Source organism: Drosophila navojoa, chromosome 4 (genome assembly GCF_054131105.1).
Source record: "Drosophila navojoa isolate 15081-1374.11 chromosome 4, UAZ_NAV_1.0, whole genome shotgun sequence".
Taxonomy (NCBI): domain Eukaryota; kingdom Metazoa; phylum Arthropoda; class Insecta; order Diptera; family Drosophilidae; genus Drosophila; species Drosophila navojoa.
Window position 1 is genome coordinate 1,319,887 of NC_142892.1, and position 23,222 is coordinate 1,343,108.

Here is a 23,222-nt window from a genome sequence, read left to right on the forward strand (position 1 = left end):
AGTACGTAGTACGCCTTACGTAGTAACGTCTTGCATTTGTCTTCAGTGCTCTCTATTCAAGTTTCAAGTGCGACCTTCATAATTATGTAATTACAAAAGTTTGCCTTTCGTTTTTTTTGTTGTTTAGTATTTTATTTTTAGCCCGCTCGACGTTGTAATTCCCAAAAGAAACTTTAGGTCACGCCCCTCAGCGTCGCGCAGCGCCTCGCCTAAGTCTATGCAACATTGGCAGTTTCGAATGCGGGCCCAACCTTTTGAGCAGCTCAAACTTTTTGGCCAAGTTAAGCACAAGCACTCACACACACACGCACACGCACACAGATAAGGCCATATCTTAGCATTGAGTGCCTGAGTTGGGACAGTGGAAGGCTTGCTGGCAGCAAGGTTGCAACATGCTGCAGCCACAACGACTGTCGCTGCCTCTGCCACTGCCTCTGCCTCTGCCTCTGCCCCGACGTCTGCTTTGCATAATGCGGCTTCAACTTAACCTGGAAACGTGCGCATAATGAGACTGTGGTCTTGAGGTAACATTTAATTAAGCATGAAATGAGATTTCGCTAGGTGTTGCTTTAAGAAACACCAAGTTAGTTGCACTCCATGAGAAGCGCCGAGAGAGGCGCGCGCAATGAATGTAATTAAAAGCCCTAACTAAGATGCTAGCAGGCCAGCACCTACTTATATTGTAGAAATAATGTATAAAAGCAAATATTTATGCCACAGTTGGTAAATATCAAAAGAAATTATGAAAGCTCTAGAAATATTCTCACTAAAATGCATAATATTTGTAAGCTATTTAGAGTATTAGTGAGTGAATTATTACCAATTTATGCAAAATAATATGCAGAATAATTCTATCTGAATATATCATTATATCTATCAAGTGTCATAGAACTAACCAGAATTAATCGATTATTATCGATAATATGGAAGCAACATGATAACTGGAATATATATTTAGAATTGAAAGCCAAACGGACAAGACTTCATGGGGTCTGTCAAGACTTCCTCTGCCTGTAACATTTACTTTCGCAAAACCATTTTACGCAAAGCTAAAGAAAAGTTTAACAAAGTGTTTACCAACACTGCACGAAAATATTTGCGACAATATAAATGCGCAATAAATAATAAATAATAACAGGCGCAACAGAAAATAAGAAAATAAAGGAAAACGGCAGCTGAAAGTGCCTCAAGAGCCAGGAACAACCAGGCCAGGCCAAGGCGCAAAAGAGATGCCAAGAACTTTAAACTGAAATTGAGAGCTCGTTGACAAAAAAAAAAGAAAAGAAAAAAAAAATCGCAAGGCAAACAACAGCAAAACTTGCGCCAAAAAGTTTGAAAATTAAATTTTTTAGCGCAAAAAAAAGAAGAAGAGAAATATCAAGAATGAAAACAATATATAAAACTTGCGAGCATTGCACTTTGTAAGCCAGAGCCACGCCCCTTGCCAACTTGACAATTGGGAGGCGCTCGAAACTGAAATGAAAAAAACGTCAACAAAAAGTGTTGGCAAAATGATATTTCTGGCACAGCAGGGCTTATAATTTTTATGGAATACCCTGTAATAGCAATCGATGGGGTAGATGTGTTAGAGGAGCTAAACAAATATGAAAGACTTATGAGGATTATAAGAGAGAAATAGATAACAATGAGGTGCGACAGCGACTTGTTAGTATATCGATAGTTTATATATGTTATCGATAAATGATATTATATCAATATTGTTTAATTGTATGAGAAGTTCATCATTGCCTGCGTTGCATATTCTCTGTTTGCTCTCTTATCTATATGCAATATACAGGGTATCTGTTAGTCGGGTGCTAGCGCATGTTTTCCTCGCATCATAAACGTAAAAAATCTGAAAACGCTGGCAACAAAGTTAAGCCGCTTAGACGCTTAGCCGCTGCCCATTTTGTGCTGAGTGTGAAAAGTTTTGTAGCTCAATTTAAAGACACACAGCTGCTGAGTATATATCAATGTGTGTGTGTGTGTATGTGATTAGGCACATCATCATCATTATCAGCAATATCGTCATCATTATCGTGCGCAACCCTTGACTGAGTTAAAAATCTGTTAACTGGCGCACTGGGCGTATGATTAATAAGAAAACAAGCTGTCAATTTTACATAAATATATATATGTATATGCGTATGTATTTTAATATATTCATATAAATATGCGAATGTGTGTGTGTGTGTGCGTGCATACATATATATATTTGTATACAATTAGCGAGCAGCAGGAGAAGCAACAAGCGTGTGGGCCGAACAGAGTCGACCCTTATCAATGTTTGAAATAGGTCTGACATGAATGCGGCGCTATGCAAATGGAATACTTAATACTTATGTCGAGCATATTGACAGTGCCAATTAGAGAGAGCTGGCTGACACGAGCAGCACGGGGCGATGCTGAAAATTGTTTGATAGCATCAAGTGCACTCGCATGTAAACTAAACTTTGATATCCTAACTCTCTCTCTCTTTCTCACTCTAACACACACTCTCGCCCACTCTCTCTCTTACAGCGTACAGGAAACGGATGGGTCGTATTTCGAGAACTTTACATCGCTCGGCTGGAAACGTGAAAATCGTCGCATGTCGGCGACGCGTGCGGCCGAATCACGTGCCGAGGCTAATCCAGAAAATGAACGTGATCCGCCAGTGCCCGAGGAGTCCATCGAGCGGCACGATGATAAAGAGAAGCTCTATGTGGAGGTCCTGCACACCATAGCCAATACAGTGGGCGCACCTGCGCCCGGCGGGCAGGTGAGTCAACACACACACACACACACACATACATACATATATCTATATGTATTTGTATATAAATCAAATATACGGCAAAAGGTTCAAACACTATCTATGAATTTTTGATTAAGCTTGAAACTTATGCAAATTACCGTTGGAAATTAACGAGCGGTTAGCTAGATGGATGATAAATGATGACTTAAAGTCGAGTTCCGTCCACGGCTAAAATGTTGTGCAATTTAAATGATGATTAATACCGCTTAAGGGTTTCAGGTCCTCGAGGCCAAAGTGTTTGGGCCAAGACACGTTTGGGCATGTGGCAATAAAATTCAATTATAAAAGTGTTTTTTTCTCTGTCGATATGAGAGAGTAGAAGAGCAGAGAATAAGTAAAAGTTTGACTGGATTTTCATTTCGATTTTCCGTTTTCTCGGTAATTTTCCAATATTTTCACAGGGGCCGAACGCCGGCTGTGGCCTTAGCAACATTTTTCAATTATCGTTTTTAATTCAACAGTGAGAAAATTGCACAACTAATGAAACTTTAGTTGAGTGCAGCTAGAAAAGAAGGCGGGGAAGGGCAAGGGAAAGGGGAGTGGCGTGGATAAGTTGGTTCATTCAGTGGGGTGCTTTGGGTTATGGCAGCACAATAAAACTTTCAGCCGTGGCCGGGCTAACGACGTTAGTCCTGCTGTGATTCAGATTGAAGTCGGGGTCAATTCTCTCTGGGCCTCAAGCCCCGAGTCGAGTCACTAAACTTATTTATGCCGCAACAGAGCTCAACGGGCGGCGTTTCCTGCCACGCTCCTGCTCCTGCACATAATGGAAAATAATTACAAATCGCAGCAGCTGCAAGTGGGCTAATGCTCTTAATGCCAACTAATGATCGAATAAATGTGCGCTGCATTAATGCCTCGACGACGCGCAGCTCCCTGATAACCCGAGTCCCAATTCGCCCAGCGCGGCTTTGATTGAAGTCCCTAGCACTGCAACTCTTCCGAGAATCGAGCTCTTCTAAACACCAGCGAGTCTGGCAGTCAAATAAAACTTTTTGCTCTCTTAAAGTTTCTGCTTTACGTTTTTTTTTTGCTGTAAAAAATAGTTGGCAAAGTTTCTTGATCTTTGCTTCGTCAATGGAGAAAAACTTCCCTTTGCGAGTTTGCCTTGCCATAGGGAAGAGAAAACTACAATTAGTACCTGCCTGATGATTTTTAGGAACTCAACTTAGCGGGATTTATCTGTGACAAGTTTTTGCTGCACGCCTTGTAATATTTATAATCAGCCATTGGCACTAGCAGCAAAAGTATCTTTTATTCATAATGCTCCAAAATGCCAGAAAGTACTCGAATAGGAGAAGTAAGAGAAGAGCAGTCGGAAGTGCCCGACTAAACGATGCTCTGTGAGCAGCCATTTGCATAAGCAGCAAATTTATATTATATGCATGACCTAAATGCTTTTAAATACTAGAGAAGACCTCAAAAGTATTCGACTAGCAGCTGCTCTATATATAACTAACCAATATTCGATCGCAACTCTAGCTAGAATTTTTTCTAGATCCGAAATAAATCAACTTGCTCAAACTCAAACTACAGGGCATCATCCAGTCGAACTGACTCGCACAAACCGGCGCAGCTCTTAATATTTATAGAGATGAGCGCAGAAAAGACGTACAAATGAGGCTTAGATTTTGCCTAGTCAACAAATGATTCGAGCTGTGCCTGAACGTGGGCGTGGGCGTGGGCGTGGCAGCCGAGACTAGCTCAGCTTTCGAGTGAGGTTCGATACTTAATAACTGCGCTGGACGCGCTGCTGCCTAGGCGACTGCAGTCAAAGCAATCAAATTAAAAGAATGCCAAAGCGACAATGGGCGGGGCGGCACAGGACGGGGCGGGGCCGGGGCAGAGTTGAGTGGTAGTCAGAGTGGGAGAGGTGATGAAAGCGCCTCTTGAAGCGTGTGCAAATCGGCAAGTCAGACTGAAGCGGCTAATAAATTCGACAAGATAAATCAATATGCAAAAATGTGAGAAAATATAAAAAGGAAAATATATGCCAGAGCCAGGAAAAAAGAGACAACAACAAAATTGATATAGGGTCGCGAGCAAAGCAAACAAACAGAAAAAAGACCAGTGAAAAAAAAAATTTGTAGTCAATAAAAACGAATAGCTAAGAGTTATTTGAATGGAAAAATACCCTGTTAAAGCGGGCAGACAAAATGAAAAAGATGAAAATGTTGCTTGAATTCTTTAGAGGAAAATTCAGTGAGAGAAGCGAGTGAGAAATACACCAGCTGGAAAACTCATATGCCACATTTTAGTTCCAGTTGCAACTGAGGAACTGAGGAGCTGAGGAACTGAGCACACCTGGCTGCAGCTGCTCAACTGTGAATGCTCAGGTAGCTTTATTATTTCAGCATTTTTCCGCGCACGGCACCTGCTGCTGCTTACGTAAATTTTGACAAGCTCATGATACCCCTTTTTATGCCCGTTTACGATGTGAAGAGAGTATTCCTTGGCTGTTGAGACAGCTCTGTTGATGTTGGGGAGTATAGATATTTGATATAAGATATGCACGGGGAATATAGTATGCCCTGGTAAATACTATATCGGGTATCTCAGCAATGCTAGAGATTAGACAAATAGAATTTAGACTTGTGAAGATAGCCCAATCTGATTGTAGACAAGGCAGATCAGGTAAAGCTATATGGACTCTATCTAGCTACTGAGCGAGTATCATGCAGTCGTTGCCGCACGAGAGGATGTCGCGTCCTTTTTTTGATTGATTATAAAAACGCGCTGCGTTATTCAGCGAAAAAAATGTCAATTCACTCACTTAGTGTTTGTTTTTTCTCCGTGACTGAAAATATATTTAAACAATTTGTAAAAAAAAATAAAAATAAAGTGACAAGCTAATTAAATTGAATGTAATTAAAATAAATGTTTATCGAAGCACGCTGCGTACACGTAATATTTAACACGTTCTTAATCTCTCTCGCTCACTCTCTCTCTCTCTCTCTCTCGCTCACTCCCTCTCTCTCTCTCTCTCTCTCTCTCTCTTCCTTGCCCTTCTCTGTTTACAGTTTGCGCACTACAAGGATGAAATGTATCTGCATGCACAGCGCGCCTTTGGTGTCAATCCGGATCGTCATTATCGACTGCTGCACGCCTCCGCCGAGGATAAACCGAAGATAATCGTCCTCTCTGTGGTCGTCATTGAGGCTGACGGTCTCGAGGCGAAGGATGCGAATGGTAAGCAGAGCTACAGCACTCTACATATACCTCACTCACTCACTCACTCACTCACTCACTCGCCATCTATTTCTGTCTCCCTTTGCTCTCTGTGTATCAAGCTGTCAAGTGCTCTGTGTGCGTGTGTGTGTGTGCGTGTGTGTGTGCGTGTGTTGTGCAAATATTTTTAGTTTGCAAATTGATTTGCGGCTGCCTTAATAATTGCATTATGAATTTCCTCTCTGTGTGGGTGCGTTGCGTGCCTGTGTGCGTGTGTGTGCCTGATTGGGCGCATCAAAAAGCCAAACGAGTCCCCAATAAACTGCTCACAATATGCGCCAAGCTCATATATTTAAAATTTTTGTCACATGTTAATAATACCCTGTAAAGTGCAAACAATTGGGTATGCGAGTGGTGTGGTACTTTACCTAAAAATCTATTTAAATTCGCCTATACGCCTATTAGTGAATACAGTTTATAAGTAATAATAATAAATCGAAAATAATCACAAATCTGTTGATTAAATAATAAAAATAAAATAATAATATTTATATAATAATAAAAATAAAATCATTAGGTAGTACTTTTATATATGTATATAACATAACATAGCTTACATATATTCGAGATTTTTTCCACAAATATGCTGAGAAAGTTTTCATAAAATATTTTATGATCAGACATAACGATGTATATCGAATTTAATATTCTCTGTCTTCTATTGAGAAAATAAAAATTATTATATTTTTTTTTTTTAATATTTTATATTATAATAATTAAATAGTAATCATAAAATAAAATCTAGTGATAGTTTTGATTGCATTCTCTAAAATATAGCCACTATAAACTCGAGCACTTATTTGCCTGTTTCGGCCATGTCACAGTTATGGCCAGAATCCATCCTCACTCAGCGAACCGCCGCAGAGACGCAGGGCCAAAGTCAAGTCATCGACTCTGTTCCGCAGCTCGTTCAATAAATTTGCAATTTAATGCTTCCCATTTTGTTCATTATGCTCGCAGAAGAGCAGCCTCTGCCGCTGCCGCTGCTGCTGCTGCTGCTCCTGTTGCTGCTGCTGCCTCTGCCGCTGCTGCTGCTGTTGCTGCCGCCTTCATCGAAGGCAACGCAATTTCGCATTTTAATGTGCTCAAGGATGTGTAAGGAATACGTTGAGTGTTCGCTCCTGTTGCCAGACTCAACTTCTGCTGTGCTCTGCCTTGTCCCCCCTCCCCCCCTCTCTCTCTCTCTCTCTCTCTCTCCCTCTCACTTTCTCCATCTGCCATCTGCTAAATGTACTGCTGATGGCTAACGTCTGCCTGCCTGGCTGCCAATAGCAACAACAACAACAACAACAACAACAACAACAACAACAACAACAACCACAACTGCTACTACTACTACTACTACCACGTTGCCAATGAAACGTGGCTGATGAGTGCCTCGCCCTTTTGTTTGGCCCTCCGCAATTGGCCGTAGTCGTTGCCATTGCCAGATCCGATGGCTGGCATCGGGCTCTGTTTTCATTAGCAGCAATCGCTACTATTCCAGCTCAAGCGTTACGAAAAATACACCAACTCGCAGCTGACTAGTTTTTCTAATAAGCCCAGCTAGAGATGGCAGCGTGCTCAGTCAGACAGACTGCAAATATATATATCGCTCTCTTCATATATTGAAGTTGGATAGAGTTAAAGTTGAATATGAAAATTATTTTATAATCTCTTAATTTTCTTACAATTAAATTTGTTTATCTTCATTGATTTAATTTGATTTGTTTTTGATTTTTTTTTATTTATTTATTTATTTTTTTTTTTTTCGATTGAATGGTATGATTTTTAAATAATATTTTAGGTCGTGCCTTACGTCGAGAAATATTTTCTTTATTTACAAATAGTTGTAAGATTTATATATGAAGTAAGAGAATATATTTTTATTTTTATTTTCGCCTGTAAAATTCTTATTCTCTGTTTACAAATATTTTTAATAATTTATTATTTTTTTTTTTATTTATTTATTTATTTTTTTTTTCGATTGAATGGTATGATTTTTAGACAATATTATGGTTCGCGCCTTACGTCGAGAAATATTTTCTTAATTCACAAATAGTTGTAAACTTTATATATGAAGTAAGAAAATATTTTTCTATTTTTATTTTTGTCTATAAAATTCTTATTCTCTGTTTACAAATATTTTTATTATATTTATTATATTAACTGAGTCTGCATTTAGGCTGCCTATTTATACATTCTTGCGTCTTGTTCTCTTTTGCTTTGTCGTGCCGTGTCTCGTGTCACTCACCCATCTCTATGCCGTGCTAAAGCAATCTGCGCTCACAGAGCTCGAATTAAATTCGTATAGCCCATTGAAGACATTTAATCGATTATTATCTCCCAGCTGAGTTGCTCGCTAGCTCAGCTGCCGCAAAGGTTGCCACACATCCCCTCCCTCTCCACCTCCCTCTCTCTTGTACTGCCTTTCTCTGCTCCCTTTGTTACTTTCACTGTGTGCGTGTCTGTGTGTGTGAGTGTGTGTGTGTAAATCAGTGGCACTTAATAATTGAGCGGCACTTTATGCAAATGAAATGTTAATCATACGCCCTGTGTGACCAGCAGTGTCTGCTGCCAGCTGACAACCAGCTAGCTGCTGCTCCTGCTCCTGCTCCTGCTGCTGCTGCTCCTGCCTGCAGGCGACTGACTATCATTAATTGCCATTTAATGTCGCACGCTTTTCATTAATGTTATAACACTTTCTCTCTCTCTCTCTCATTCTCTCTGTGCGCAGGCTTCTCGGATCCGTATTGCATGCTGGGCATACAGCCGGACGGCGGTCCGCCCGTGTCGCCGCTGCCGCTGCCGCCGACGCCGCGCGCCCTCTCGGCGGACATGAGCGGTGGCTTCGATAACAGTGCCGCGGACTCTCCGCCGCATCGCAAGCACAGCTTCCGCTTGAGCTTCAAGCGGCGCGAGGCCGGTCGACGGGAGCAGCGCGACTCGCTGGGCGGCCCGGTTCCTGCCAAGCTCATCAAGGCGACCAGCATCAAGCCCCACACGCTCAGCCCCAAATGGAATGAGAAATTCAAATTGTAAGTGTGCATTTAATGATTGTCCTGTCCCTCCTCCCCTACCCGTCCCCTATCGTATCAATCTTATCTATATAGACACATTTAAATACCATCACGTTTCCATTATTGCGTCGCTCGAAAAAATTATTCAATTACGGCTCGATGCGTTCGCTCAATTTAGTTTGGAATATATCGGGAATACTTTGGAATTTCGATTTGTAGGTGCCTGGAGACAGTTCATTTCAGTTCATTTACGGCTCGCCGCATGACAAATGTTGCGCATACGCCGCATTGCCCCCATTCCCCCATTTATCGCTCAGCTGCGATCTCTGACAAACAATGGAGCAAAACAACTTTCCATTGTGGGCCGTAATTTACGAGGCAAGGGACAGGCAAAAAAAAAACAAAATTTAATTGCGGCCATAAAATCGACAATACATTTAACAATAGCAATTGCAATCGCCATCAAATTTATGTTGCAATCGCAATCAATATAAGCTGCAGCACAGCTGTCCTCAAGGAGCAATTCCGTGCTTTAAAATGCCAATAGAACATGGAAATTTATGCAAGTTGACAAGCTGTGGGTTTGTCTAACGTTTACTGAAAGTTGAGCTAGCACTAAGTTGACAAGGAGTTGCCAAGCATATGAAATACTTGACTGGTAGTTAAGCTAGACAGTAGAAATATTAAAGTGAAGGCGGACAGTGGAGCGAGAGAGTTTCATATTACTTCATATAATCATGCAGCATACAGAGAGTATGAAAGACTTTATATTTAGTACACTCCTGCTGAGTAAATATTTAACTTGTAGTTAAGCAGTGGCGCATAAATTGACAGTAGAAATATTAAAGTGAGGATAGACTTTGAGCAATCACTTTAGAATTAGATAGAGCTAGACATTACTTCGTATACTCATTAGAAATGCATAAAGTATGGAAGACTCAATATGTATTACACTCCTATAATCAGTGTAGCATAATTTGAAATATTAAAGTGAGGATAGACATTACTTAGGAAAACTCATTAAACATACATAAAGTATTTATAGCACTCCTATATTTATACTTATACTTAACTAGTAGTTAATCAGAACAGAATTTGACAGTGGAAATACTTAGGTAAAGCTGACTTTGACAGACTGTGTGTGACCTTTGACCGAGCCATGAGAGAGTTAGAGCTGAGCTGCCAGCTGTGGTTAATTATGCCTGCTCCTTCTATAGAATCATCAAACATTTATGCATACGAAATGTAGCCGTAAAGGCTTAAAAGCGTAAAGCCTATTAAAAACGTGTTCCCATATCCTCAAATCTGCTCGTAAAGCGTCAAATGAGTTCTTTTGTTTCATATGTGTGGATAATACGTGTCGTAAATATGAAATTTGAGTATTTCCTATAAAAAAAACCGAAACAAATAAAAGACGAGAGTAACTGACTGACATACCTTGGACTCGGGCCAAAGCAGAGTCTTTTGGATAGACAGCAGGTAAATGCTAATGCAAGGAGAGATCTTCAACCTAAATTCCCATTTCCAATGAGCTGAGGGTATATAGAAAAGTTTCCTCATCAGAGCAGCTGCTATTAGGGACATGCTTTAGGGGGGTTTCTTTCTATTTTTACCTAGCGGAGCTCTTGGGGCGGCATTCAAAGAGTGTTGCCTACTTATCGGCGCTGCTGCTAATTAGACAAATTAATGGCGGCCGCATTAGTGGGTCGCCCACAGGCGCATAAATCAAATAAATACTGAAGGCAAATAAATTTTCGTTGCGCAGCGACATCGATGACATCAACACGGACACCTTCCACTTGGACATTTGGGACCACGACGACGAGAGCTGCGTCATGGACGCCGTGTCGCGGCTGAACGAGGTGCGCGGCGTGCGCGGCCTGGGGCGCTTCTTCAAGCAGGTCTGCCAGTCGGCGCGGCAGGGCTCCCAGGACGACTTCCTCGGCTCCGTGAATATACCCATAGCCGAGATACCCTCGACCGGGCTGGACGCCTGGTTCAAGCTGGAGGCGCGCAGTCATCGCAGCACGGTGCAGGGCCGCATTCGGCTCAAGCTGTGGCTGTCGACGCGCGAGGATCGGGGCCATGCGGCCGACGAGAGCAACGAGCAGCAGCTGCACAAGCTCGAGCAGCTGCAGCTGGTCTTCATGCAGCACGAGGTGACCACGCACGAGCCCAGCTGGACCTGGAGCGGCGACCTGCCCGGGCCAGCGCTGACCATACTCCATCAGATGGCGGTGCAGTCGGAGCTAACGGACCTGCAGTGCGCCATGGCCAGGTGAGTGGCCCGACCGAGTGCTCTACAGCGTATGCGCTGACATTGCTCCTTGTCTTTCCAGATACGTGGCCGCTGCTCGACTGAATCGCTCCACGCCCATGGACCCGAAGTTTCTGCATCGCCTGCTGACCGACGTGGAGAAGCAGTGGAATCAGCCCAATCAGGAGCCGCTCACGCGCGACCTGGAGCAGTGGCTGGCGGAGGCAATGAATGGGTTCGTGGAGCGCTCATTGAACCAGATACGACGGCATCGGGACATCTTTCCGGCGCTGAACCCGCCCTCGCTCATCCGCCTGGAGTTTCTGCTGCGCTGTCTGGGTCTGCTCGGCTCGATGCGCGCCTTTCGCGCCGTCTGCCCCTTCAACAAGGGCGTGCGCGGCGAGGTGGTGAATGCGCTGCGCAAGGGCTCCATTATGTGGGGACAGAATGTGCTGCGCGAATCGCAGTGCCTGCCCAATCCATTATCGAACTTCGTAACAACATTAACCGCCGACATCCAGCTGGGCCAGACCTACTATCATGCGCTCTTCGACAAGTGAGTAAACGAGTCCTGAATACCAGACCTACGGCTACGGCGCCCATCACCTTTGTCCAGCATTCCATTAAATATGTGCGGCACGTGTCCCATATAAAGCACGCTCCAAGGCCACCCATTCAGCTCCCCCCAATGCCCGGACAAATAAAATTCACAAACAGTTTAACAAAAACAGCGCATTTAACCCAAAAAAGAAAATGGAAAACTCCCACTGCATGGGCGATGGCAACAGCAATGGGACCTCCAATGGCAACGGCAATCGAACCCATTTACGGTGGTTCAACTGCTCCAGTTCAAGTTTATAGTGCCCACTAATCAGTTGGTTAGTTTGTTAGTTGTTTCAACGGCTATAAACTTCATTAATTAGTAACGAAAGTTCGCTTTGACAGTTGGGTAACTGCACTTAAAATAATATGGTTTCCTCTACTCGATATTGATACAGTGGGCGCTCCTAAGTGCCAACAACAGTGGGCCAGCCCAATGGGCAGGGAGTTGAATTACGCCGGAGCGAGAGTACTTGCAATAGAAGAATACTTACGAAGAGCTACATTTCATGTTTGGCTTGTGTAACGTTACACAACACTGCCATTGCGTGAAGCCACTCATATTTTTAAGACTTATTGTCTTAGCGATTCTTATGCAATTCCACTTTAGTGTGACTTCATTATGCTGTATTTTACTTATTTGACTTATTGATATTGTTGTCGATAGTTATTTAAAACTCGAAATGTGCATAGTTTAGGAGCGTTGACTTACTGGCAATGCTTTTCCCAACTAATTTTAGGCAGAATATGTTGTCATCATTAACATAATCGATTTATCGATTTATCGACTTATCGATTTCTCTAGTATTTAGTATATTTCCTTGAAACGCCATATACTTACGTTCACTACTGTCTTCTGGCACTAGACAACACTGCTGCTGCATTGAATTGATCATTATTGAGGCATCGATAACTGGACATATGTTGAGCCCAGTAATTGTCAGCTCCGCAAGACCATATCTGGAATGGGGCATCAGCAATATATACGCCTGCACTTATCTAATCAGTCGCATATTTTCCAGTTAGCGCGGCCATAAAAGATTCCTAATGAGCACATCAAGTGGCTTACACACATAAGCCTCAAATTAATTGCGCTGTCATAAAAATGCGCTCACGTTCCCCAAGCGCCCCAAAAGAGGCGCACAGACTGGCATCTTGATGGTCCATTTAAGCCAGTGAAAGAGATAGATAGTGGGCGAGGGGACGAGAGAGAGGGTTGAATTTTCACATTTGCTGTCCGAGCGAGCGAAAGTGTTGAGCGCTGAGTGGCATTAGCAAATTTAGTTGAGGCAATCCCAGCAAGGAGCTAATTGTAGCCTTTAAAGTGGGTTCGAATGGCAAACTGGAAGCTGATTTTCAGCTCTATCGATTTTCAGCTTAGCTGCAAAAACTACAGTGAGCGCTGGCTTGCGAGAACTCTGAGGCAGTCAACTGAGAAGTGAGATAAATCTTCCCTTTTGCTCCGTCTCGGGAGAGGAGCAGGGGAAATCGTAGACTCTCCTATCTCATGCCTCGAGGCATTCACTGTAGTTGGCTTAAACATCGATTCACACATTTAACTCAACCGGGCTATCTGGTATTCCGTTTTGTTCGCAGCACGAATGGCATTCAGTACTTCAGCATTATCTACAAGCAGTACGACGCGATGGTGGGCGAGGAGGTGTACACGCGGATGGCTGCTGGGCAGGTGCCTGGCGTTCGCATGAATCTGTCGCAGTATGCGGTGCTGGAGGGCGACGCCGAGCCGGTGGACACAAAGCCGTTCGAGCTGTTCCTGGCATTGCAGGAATTCTGTCAACTGAAGCGACATCTGTCCGCCCAGCCGCAGCCGCCCGAGAAGCCGCTGGCGCTGAGCAACAGCCATGAGTGGTTCATACCCACCTTCGAGCGCTGGATGATGGTCAGCAAGGCGAAGGCGCTGCAGCGCATTCGCGCTGCCATACGCATGGATGCCATATGCGAGGGCGAGCGCATTGTGCGCTACAGCAGCTCCTCGGTGGACACGGCCAGCACGCTGCTGAACATCAAGGAGTTCTGGAAGGTCATCAACTGGCCGGACGAGGAGACGGCCATCATGCTCGAGTCGCAGCTAATCGACGTCGTCTGCTCGGCGGCCATGCACTACTGCGATCTGATCCACACGACGCTGGCGGACAGCGGGTACTACGAGCAGCAGGGTCCGTTCCGGTGCTCGGACGACATGTGCGTCACGGTGAACAATGTGGAGTATGTGCGCCGCACGCTCGCCGAGTTCCGGTCGGACGAACAGCCCCTGGAGGAGTCGGCCGACAATCTGCTGGAGTCGAGTTTGACCCACATGGAGAACCGCTGCGAGCGCATCCTCTCGAAGCTGGCGCCGCTCATGCAGATGTCCCTGCAGAAGGCCGTGTTCCACCTGGCCTGGTCGCCGGACTCGCTGCCCGCCAACCAGGCCATCGTCCCCCTGCTCGAGTATCTGGACTGTCACCTGGCCGCGCTGAACAGTGCGCTGCTCACCAAGAACTTCAACCGCTCGCTGCGCTTCATCTGGAAGACGGTGCTGGGCGAGATGGCGCGCCAGATGGAGACGGGCGACGAGACGGACAAGCCCACGCACTTCCACAAGCGCCTGTACGAGGCGCTCCAGCTGCTGGTCGACTTCTTTCACGCCGAGGGCCAGGGCCTCCTGCTGGAGTGCCTGCACACGGAGGACTTCTGGCGCATCGAGCAGCGGCTGCAGTTCCACAAGACGGACACGGAGCGCCTGATCGACATGTTCTACATGAATCGCCTGCGCGAGCAGCTCGTGGCCATCATGCCCGGTCCGTATGGCTCCCTGGCCGTGCGCGCCTACTTCAATCACGACTCGCTCTGCGTGGAGGTGCTGCACGCCCGTGATGTGGTGCCGCTCGATCCGAATGGCTTCAGTGACCCATTCGTGGTCATCGAGCTGCTGCCCCGTCGCGTCTTCCAGCACTGCATGGAGCAGCAGACCAATGTGCACAAGGTGGGTTCACGCCGAGGGCTTACATCGATCCCGCTCTGACTCCTTCGATTGACTTTTCCTTGCAGCGCACTTTGAATCCCATTTTCGATGAGTGCTTCGAGTTCTCCGTCACTCTGGAGCAGTGCCTGACCGAAGGCGCCATGATTTGCTTTACGGTCATGGATCACGATGTGCTCACCGCAAACGACTTTGGCGGCGAGGCCTTCCTGGCCCTGGGCAACATACCCGGCGTGGCGGACTACAGCACCAGCGTGGATAACTTTCATGGCCTGAAGCAAATCGAGCTGCCGCTAATGCAGCAAAAGGATAAATGTGAGTACCCCAAATGGCTTTTTTCTCGCTGCGGCAAAGCCAGGCGAGACTGGAAATGATTATTGTGCGAATGTGAAGGGGGGCAAGGGAATGAGGGAAGGGAAATGTGCTAAACAGCTTTATTTGTATGAAAAGCAGGCTTTGAATGGTTCGATTCCATTATTCTCGGTTCTCTTAAGGCATCAGTTTATAAGAGGAAGTACCACCGAGTCGTTTGGGTTCCCTTACTCATTTTCGGTCTGAAATTCAAGTGGATGGCATGATAAAAGATCTATAAATAGTGAAAGTTATGATTCCAGGCGAGACTGGAAATGATTATTGTGTGAATGTGAAGGGGGGGCAAGGGAATGAGGAAAAGGGAAATGTGCTAAACAGCTTTATTTGTATGAAAAGCAGGCTTTGAATGGTTCGAATCCATTATTCTCGGTTCCCTTAAGGCATCAGTTTATAAGAGGAAGTACCACCGAGTCGTTTTGGGTTTCCTTACTCATTTTCAATCTGAAATTCAAGTGGATCTATAAATAGTGAAAGTTATGATTCCATTTCGCAACTCAATTGCCAGGATTTGCAGTTTGTAGCTTTAAGGCCCAAGTGCAATATTTATGCAGCGGCTGTCGCTGTTCGTGGAAACAGTTTGCATTCGCTCGGGTTTATGCAGCCTTCACAGCTTAATCCCTACGCTTTTTTTTTCGTTTTCCCTGCAGGCAATCCGATTTTGCAAATACTGGAGCTGCGCGTGAATGACAAACAGGCGCAGGATTTCGTGCGCAAACAGAAGGCACGTTTCATCAACTGATTCTAAGCTGGAGCCCAGGTGAGCATCGTTTGAAAAACGTAACTCAAAAAAAAGTAGAGAAACTGAAAGGGAAAATTGACGGCATGCAATCAAATTGCGTTGCACTAAAGCATAATATTTAGGCAAACTCTATTCATTATCATTATGACTTTATTCTTTTTTTTTAACCTATATACATATACATATATGAGTAATGTATAAAGACAAAATACAAATACATTGTAACTATTCTGTATTTATGTACTGTGTAATGTAGTTGCCTGACACTGAGAACCACTCTCTTCCTCTGTTTGTAAATGTTGGAAAATTCATGAAATTCAAATGGTGCATAAGTAACAAGTAACGGGACGAGAGGGTGCTCACACACCCGAGGCTCGTACCCAAACTACAAACATCACCCACATACCACATAATACCTATACAAACACACATATATATATATATATATATACATAAATTAGGGACTATCTATGTAGGCGCGTAGTACTTGCTGAAATTGTCACAATTTGGCAAAACCTATTTGTAGAACTTAAGCAAACACTCAGAGACACTCATCTAGACACCCGAAACTAACATTTCGAGGCACCCAGCTGCGTTTTGAAGACTTTTACCCAAAGACACGAAACAAGAAAACAAGTTTCGGTTCGAATCGAAGCTAAGACTAGCAGAGTTCATATAAAAGAAGAGAATATCTCAGAGAACTATTTTCGAGACTAAAGCACAAACTCCTAATCCAAAACAATGCAATCTCCGATAGTTCAGATATCAACTCTATAAATGAGATATTCGTACATCCCAATTTAAAGTTACATTCTTCAGTTTGGACTCTGCAAGTGAAAGAGTATTAAAATCTAAATAAAAATTTTTTTGAGTCAATTTTAGCTACAACTTACTATCGATATCTATCGATAAACGATTAAAACTATTCAAAAACCTTTTCTATGAAACGCCAGTGAAAGAACCTAAAAAACAATCAAAATATGCGTAACTCCGAGCTTCTTTAAACAAATCCTACAACTACACACACACACATAATTATTCTCACTCACACACACACAAAGCTATTTACAAATTCATACAACCTCATATGAATGTATACAATGAATATATCTATATATACACATATATAAATAGATCACGCCCAAAGGACAGTGTAACTAAATCTTTAGAATATTTGTAAACTATTTTCTGAGCACGGATTTTGTATAAATTTATGGGACACACGCTTGCACACAGCACTGTGGGCACAGTGAGTGCCTGAAGTAGCCTTCAGCTGATTGCTTTTTATACACTTGACTTGAGGCTTCTTACAAATTACCAAGAAAAAACAAAAACAAAAACCTTTAAAACTATTTTTGTTTTAGTTTTTGTTCATTTGGAAACCTTAGAGAAGTTTTCGCTTCTATTGTAAATTTTGTACTATATACAAATGCCTCTATATATACATACACACCCAAACACACACACACGAACATACATATATCTTATATGTAAATGAATAATAAGAATTGTGTTTGAACTGTAAACTTTTTATACCTTTCGCAAGGCAACAGAGAAACAGGTTTTTAAATACAAATTGAAGCGCAACACAAAAAAAACTAAAATATTTAACAAAATTTTATTAAAAGCACAAAAAGTCAACAAAAATCCAAGTCAAATTATATAGAAAAACCAAAACAAAAAATATTTTTAATATATACACTAAAAGACGACTAAAAACTTCACTAAAATTAATTACAAAAAAAAAAAAATAAAATAAAAAATGATAAAAGAAAAATGAATGAGTATTATATTATATACATACCAGATGTACTATAAAAATATTTATATATGTACATGAACCATATATGAATTATGCAAAATGCAAGACATAATTATAATAATTTAGTACTTAAGCTAATTGTACTAGAAAGCTGAATTCTGTTCATTTTCAATCACTTTTCAAGTTCCATCAGGGTTGACGCACACACATCAATCAATAGAGGTAGCTAGTTGACAACCCTGGCTGACTATAGAGTTGCCGTTTGCCACATCGAAGTGTAATTCAAAGCTGCCTAAGCCTAAGTTGGTTAGGTAGGAAGGATAGAAAAGCTTGATATGTGATACCCTGAACCTTAAACTGTTCTCTATACTCGCACTCAACTTTGCTTAAGCTTGTTTCAATTCCAGCCATTCCACTTGTGAATTTTGTGTATTCTTTGGCTCCTTTACTTACCTTTTTTGTTTTGAATCCGCCTTTTTGTTGTCGTTTTTTGAGTTTTTCTACTCGTATTTGTATTACTTGAAGTGTTTCATTTCCAATTGTTTCATTAATGTCAGATTTATTTTCCTTATAAATTTTTGCTTTTGTATATACATATATTCTTATTGCTTCGTCTCATTTCCACTGTAAGTGTTGCACTGTAAGTGTTTCACTTTGAGTGTTTCACTTCCACTGTTCCACTTTGAGTGCAACAGTTTGGCTGTTTCATTTTAAGTATCCAATGTCCCACTCACCATGTTCCAATCCCAGTGTTCCACTTGCAACTGCTTCAGCTGCAACTCTCTCTTTCTCTCTCATTTGTTACCCCAACTTGCACTCGTTTCTCTCTCAATTCCCCGACCTTGAAAACTGCTCTCTTCCATATCTAAGTAACAAATAGTTAATAAATAAGTAAATCAATTTATGCATATAAACAATAAATAGGCAAACTATTTGCCACACTAAGAGTAAAAGTTATCAGACAACTACTGTGTGGACGATATGTGTGTACCTCTATCTATGATAATTTCCTAAAGCGCAAAACAAGAAACCGAAACACAGACAGACAGAAGTTGAATAAATCAAATCAAATCAAATTATGCATATTACATAGTATAACGAGCACTAGAAAATAATTTATTGCAAAACCAAAGAAACAAAAAATGATGTTACACGTAAAACCAAATCAAATCAAGCAAATTGAAACTAAAACGAAAAAAATGCAAAAATTGGCCAAATCAAAATGAGACCAAAAGCATTTACAAACCAACAAACGAGCAAGGGATTAAAGAGATCAAAAACATGAAAAGGCCAAAAGGAATGATAACTATTGAACAAATATATATATACATATATATATATACTGTATATGTATAGAGAATTGTTAAGCTCTGGTAACAAATGCAACAAGAACCTACAATAAGCCCTCCTACAAGATTATACTACGATATACACATATACATATATATGAAACTTATACAAAGGCAAAACATATGAATGCTATATACAAGCAAACGAAACAACTAATATTTTTCTTGATTTATCAACACACACACACACACACCAACACACACACTCACACACATATTTATAAATTGTTACTGAATGTTGTTTAAATATGTTTTTGGTTTTTATACATATACATATATATTTTACTTAAATAAGCCAAGACAAACGCAAACGTTTACCGCCGAAACAAAACAGTAAAAACTACCTAGCTAAACTCTAGAGCAAAGTTAGAGAATCATATATATATATATATATAGAAATGATATTTCATTTTTAAATGTGTGCTTTAAGTGTGTTATGAGAACTACTAACAGAGCCACGTGCCGGTTCCTAAAACTCCAATTGAAATATGTAAAACTACACAAAGAGAAATCAAATTTTATGAATTACATCAGAGATAGCGAAAATTCCATAAATCCTAAACTAACAATAAGTGTGTGTGCAAAAACTGTTTTAAATGACTACAACAACAACAACAACAACAAAAGCATAATCAAAGCAAAAACCAAAATTTAACTAAAATTCATATTTAATATATGTGAAAAACAAAATGAAGAGAAAACTTATCAAATTCAATCAATAAATGTCAATGAATATTTAAAATAACAGTATTATTTATTTACAACTGAATAATTTTAGACTTATGCGTTAACTTTAATTGACTTTTATTGAATTTTGGGTAAGTATTTGACAAGAGCTGGTAAGATTCATAAACAATCTGGTATACACATGGTATATATATATATATATAATATGACTACAGATGCATTTATGCATTCATTATAATACTATAGTATATACCTATATAGTATACATGCCTTTATTTCTGCCCATAGCCTAAGCTTGTGTTCTTTTACCCTTTTTAGCAATGGCTTAAGGTTAGTTTGGTTGCTTTAGTTCACTCTGCTAACAGGTCTTTGTTAGTTTCTCCATTCACGTCGCCAACAGATGTTTCCAGCTAGCTTCCGTAACTGTCCTTGGCTCACTTTATGTTTCATGTACCTAGTCCATGGTCAGCTAACAGACTTTTTATAGTCCATTCGCAGTTTAATCAGAGACTTGGGCTTACCTTCAGAACTTTCGTCGGTGCTGCAAGGCTTGCTGACTTGCAGTAGTGTTGCTTTGGCTCACGATTTAGTGGCATTTCCTTCTCTTTCAATTTCAATAAGTTCTTAATCATGCGCCTTCTCTTGCAATTCAATCAGCTCTTACTCATATTCCCTCGCTTTCAATTTCAATCAGTTCTTCCACATATTCCTTTCTCTCAATTTCAATCAGTTCTTACTCATATTCCTTCTCTTTCAATTTCAATCAGCTTTTCCTAGAACTCGTTCTGTTTCAATTTCAATCATCTCTTAGTCATATTCTTTTTTCTTTCAATTTCAATTAGCTCTTGCACATATTCCTTACTCATATTCCTTCCTTACTCATATTCCTTCGCTTTCAATTTCAATTAGCTTTTCCTAGAACTCGTTCTCTTTCAATTTCAATCAGTTCTTCCTAATATTCCTTCTCTTTCAAATTCAATCAGCTCTTCCACATATTCCTTCTCTTTCAATTCAATCAGTTCTTCCACATATTCCTTCTCTTTCAATTCAATCAGTTCTTACTCATCTTCCTTCTCTTTCAACTTCTTTTCTTTCATCTTGTTGTATGAAATTCCGCATTTATCAACCAAAAAATTTGCAAATGCATTTGAAAGAAATTTTCGATCTAAAGCCGCTTCGGCGGCCTTCAAGAGGTTGTTCTTTAAAAATCTGGCTGCACGGCAAAGCTATTAGCCTGATACGGCGTAATAGTCTAATCCACTTGCTGTTCTCATATCATCAATGGGTTTAAACCGTTAGGTAGCTACTATGGTGTGCGTGTGCGTGTGTGGGTTCATGAAAATAAATTGTCGTCGCTGGCAAAGGTTGCGGCAAGTGTTTATGGAATTGATTTCAGTGCAATGTGCGTGTGGTTGGGGTGGATGGCTGCAAAGCTTTTATCTAAATTAAATCCTGGCCACGACACATGCCAAGTCCATGTCGAAGTCGATACACTCCACTCCACTCTCTCTCTCTCTCTCTCTCGCTCCCTCTCTCTGTTGCTCTTGTTTCTCTTTGTGTTTCGCGCTCGTTGGCGCCTACGCTTGACGTGCAAATGATTTGCCATTTGGCGTGTCATCAAAGCTAAAAACTTAATGTGCAGCAAGTACATACACCCACACACACACACACACACACAAACACACACACACAGTGTGCGCTGCACATTGTTCAAGAAAAATCTGTGCAGTTTTATGCAACTTTTATGACAGCAGGAGCAGCAGGAGCAGCAACAGCGACAAAGTTTTTACGACTGCCAACAATGCGAAAATGTGAATAAAAAGTAAACGCACACACACACACACAGACACAGCCACAACATATAAACAAAGAAAAGTTCACTATATTCTGACCTGACAAAATACAAGCACAAGTGCTTGCCACTTGGGGGCATGCCACACACACACATAAATGTCTTGGGCCCGGCGCTCTGCGAAGTTGCGACTCGAGCTCCTTAGCAATTATGAAGCTGTCGCCGTGACAGTGGCAATAGCCTACGCACACACACACCCAGACACACACACACACACACACACACACACATTGTAGTCAGCCCACGGCATATTGTGGCATTGACATGTTTTGTGCCTCGCAAGGCGCGACAACTTTTTGCCCAAGCCACAAATTTCAATTTCAATTTAAGCTACAGCAAATGCACATATATTTTTGCAATGTGAAGGTGTGAAGAGGAGTGTGAGAGAGAGAGAGAGAGAGAGAGAGAGAGAGAGAGAGAGAGAGAGAGGGAAGGGGAGTGGGAGCGAATAAGCGAGGTACGCTGAAAGCAATGAAGCAGAACAAAGCTTCAAGACGAAAAACTTGAAGGAAAAATGTTACAAACAGAATGAAATAAGTAGTCAACATTTCCTCAATCTTATATAGGGTATACATAGCTTGTCATACATCATATTTTATTCAGACTTACAGTTTGGCAATCTCTTAAAGATTTCCTTCATATGTTCCATTTGCTCCATCGTGGTCTGTGGGACTCGACTGCAATATGCCCTGCGTTGAGTCTCTTTCGGTGTTTATTTAAGCCAGTGCAGCCGGAACTATAAAGTACGCGATATTATTTTAACCGCAAATTTAACTTGCTTGTTGTTCGTCTTCCGCTATTCCTACGTTTATTTTATGCCCTTTGAATATGCCCTGTAGAAGAGGGGCATATTGGTTCTGTGTCAATTGAAATGATCTGTTTATTATATATGTATATGCTTCGATCAATATGAATAGTTGAGCTATATCTAGCAATCTCATTGCCCTACAACTTTCGATAGGTATGTTTGAGCATTCGATTAATTTATCGATAACATGCAGTTGTGGAGATAAGTTACATAGTAAGCTTACTAGTTGATAAAGAAGTATTGAGGAGAGTCCTGAATACTAGCTGAGTTAGTAGCCGGAATAATACGACAATTTGGCTTTAAGAATGGAATGTCTCTTCCTTTACTTGAGAAAATTCCTATGTGGTCCATCTACCTAAACAAATGTCTATGATTCCCCTTTACTAGAATCAAGTTCAATTTGATAATCCACATTCTCTAGGCATAACTAGCTTAGCTAGTCTTTAGGAGTCTTCTGCTCTTAGCATATCCATGGCCTATCATTCTCTCCATTTCTCTAGTTTCCACCATAACTTCTAGTCCTGCATACCCGCTTGATACACTTTAACTTTCCCTCCACTTTTTGTTTCTGCTGCTCCCAGCGCTCTGTCCGCGAGCTGTTCGCATAAATTTGAATGCGAATTTTTACAGCTAGTGCAGCAGTCACTGATGCTGCATTAAACAGCAGCAAGTGTGGCCAATATTAAAAATATGCACCACACACACACACACACACACACACACGCACATACATGTGAAGTGTCTGTGTTCATTATCGATGGCATCTGACGGGCACTTTCCGTAATGACT

At 41.7% G+C, this 23,222-nt stretch overlaps 2 protein-coding genes across 5 annotated transcripts in view; both read left to right on the forward strand.

Annotated features, from left to right (window-relative positions):
• The window catches only part of unc-13-4A (BAI1 associated protein 3), a 75,090-nt gene that overhangs the window by 49,966 nt on the left and 1,902 nt on the right, over positions 1 to 23,222 (forward strand). For 3 of the 4 annotated variants that reach the window (XM_089260379.1, XM_089260378.1, XM_089260381.1), the window contains exons 6-13: positions 2,521 to 2,761; positions 5,818 to 5,986; positions 8,742 to 9,042; positions 10,790 to 11,302; positions 11,364 to 11,837; positions 13,478 to 14,867; positions 14,933 to 15,179; positions 15,884 to 18,945. In XM_089260379.1, the coding sequence (XP_089116505.1) occupies positions 2,521 to 2,761; positions 5,818 to 5,986; positions 8,742 to 9,042; positions 10,790 to 11,302; positions 11,364 to 11,837; positions 13,478 to 14,867; positions 14,933 to 15,179; positions 15,884 to 15,975 (3,427 nt within the window). In that variant the 3' untranslated portion in view covers positions 15,976 to 18,945. Of the gene's footprint in view, positions 1 to 2,520; positions 2,762 to 5,817; positions 5,987 to 8,741; positions 9,043 to 10,789; positions 11,303 to 11,363; positions 11,838 to 13,477; positions 14,868 to 14,932; positions 15,180 to 15,883; positions 18,946 to 23,222 lie in introns of those variants that run through there. The other variant, XM_089260380.1, reaches the window with a different exon arrangement.
• The window catches only part of drpr (multiple EGF like domains draper), a 100,492-nt gene that overhangs the window by 40,400 nt on the left and 36,870 nt on the right, over positions 1 to 23,222 (forward strand). The window lies entirely within an intron of this gene.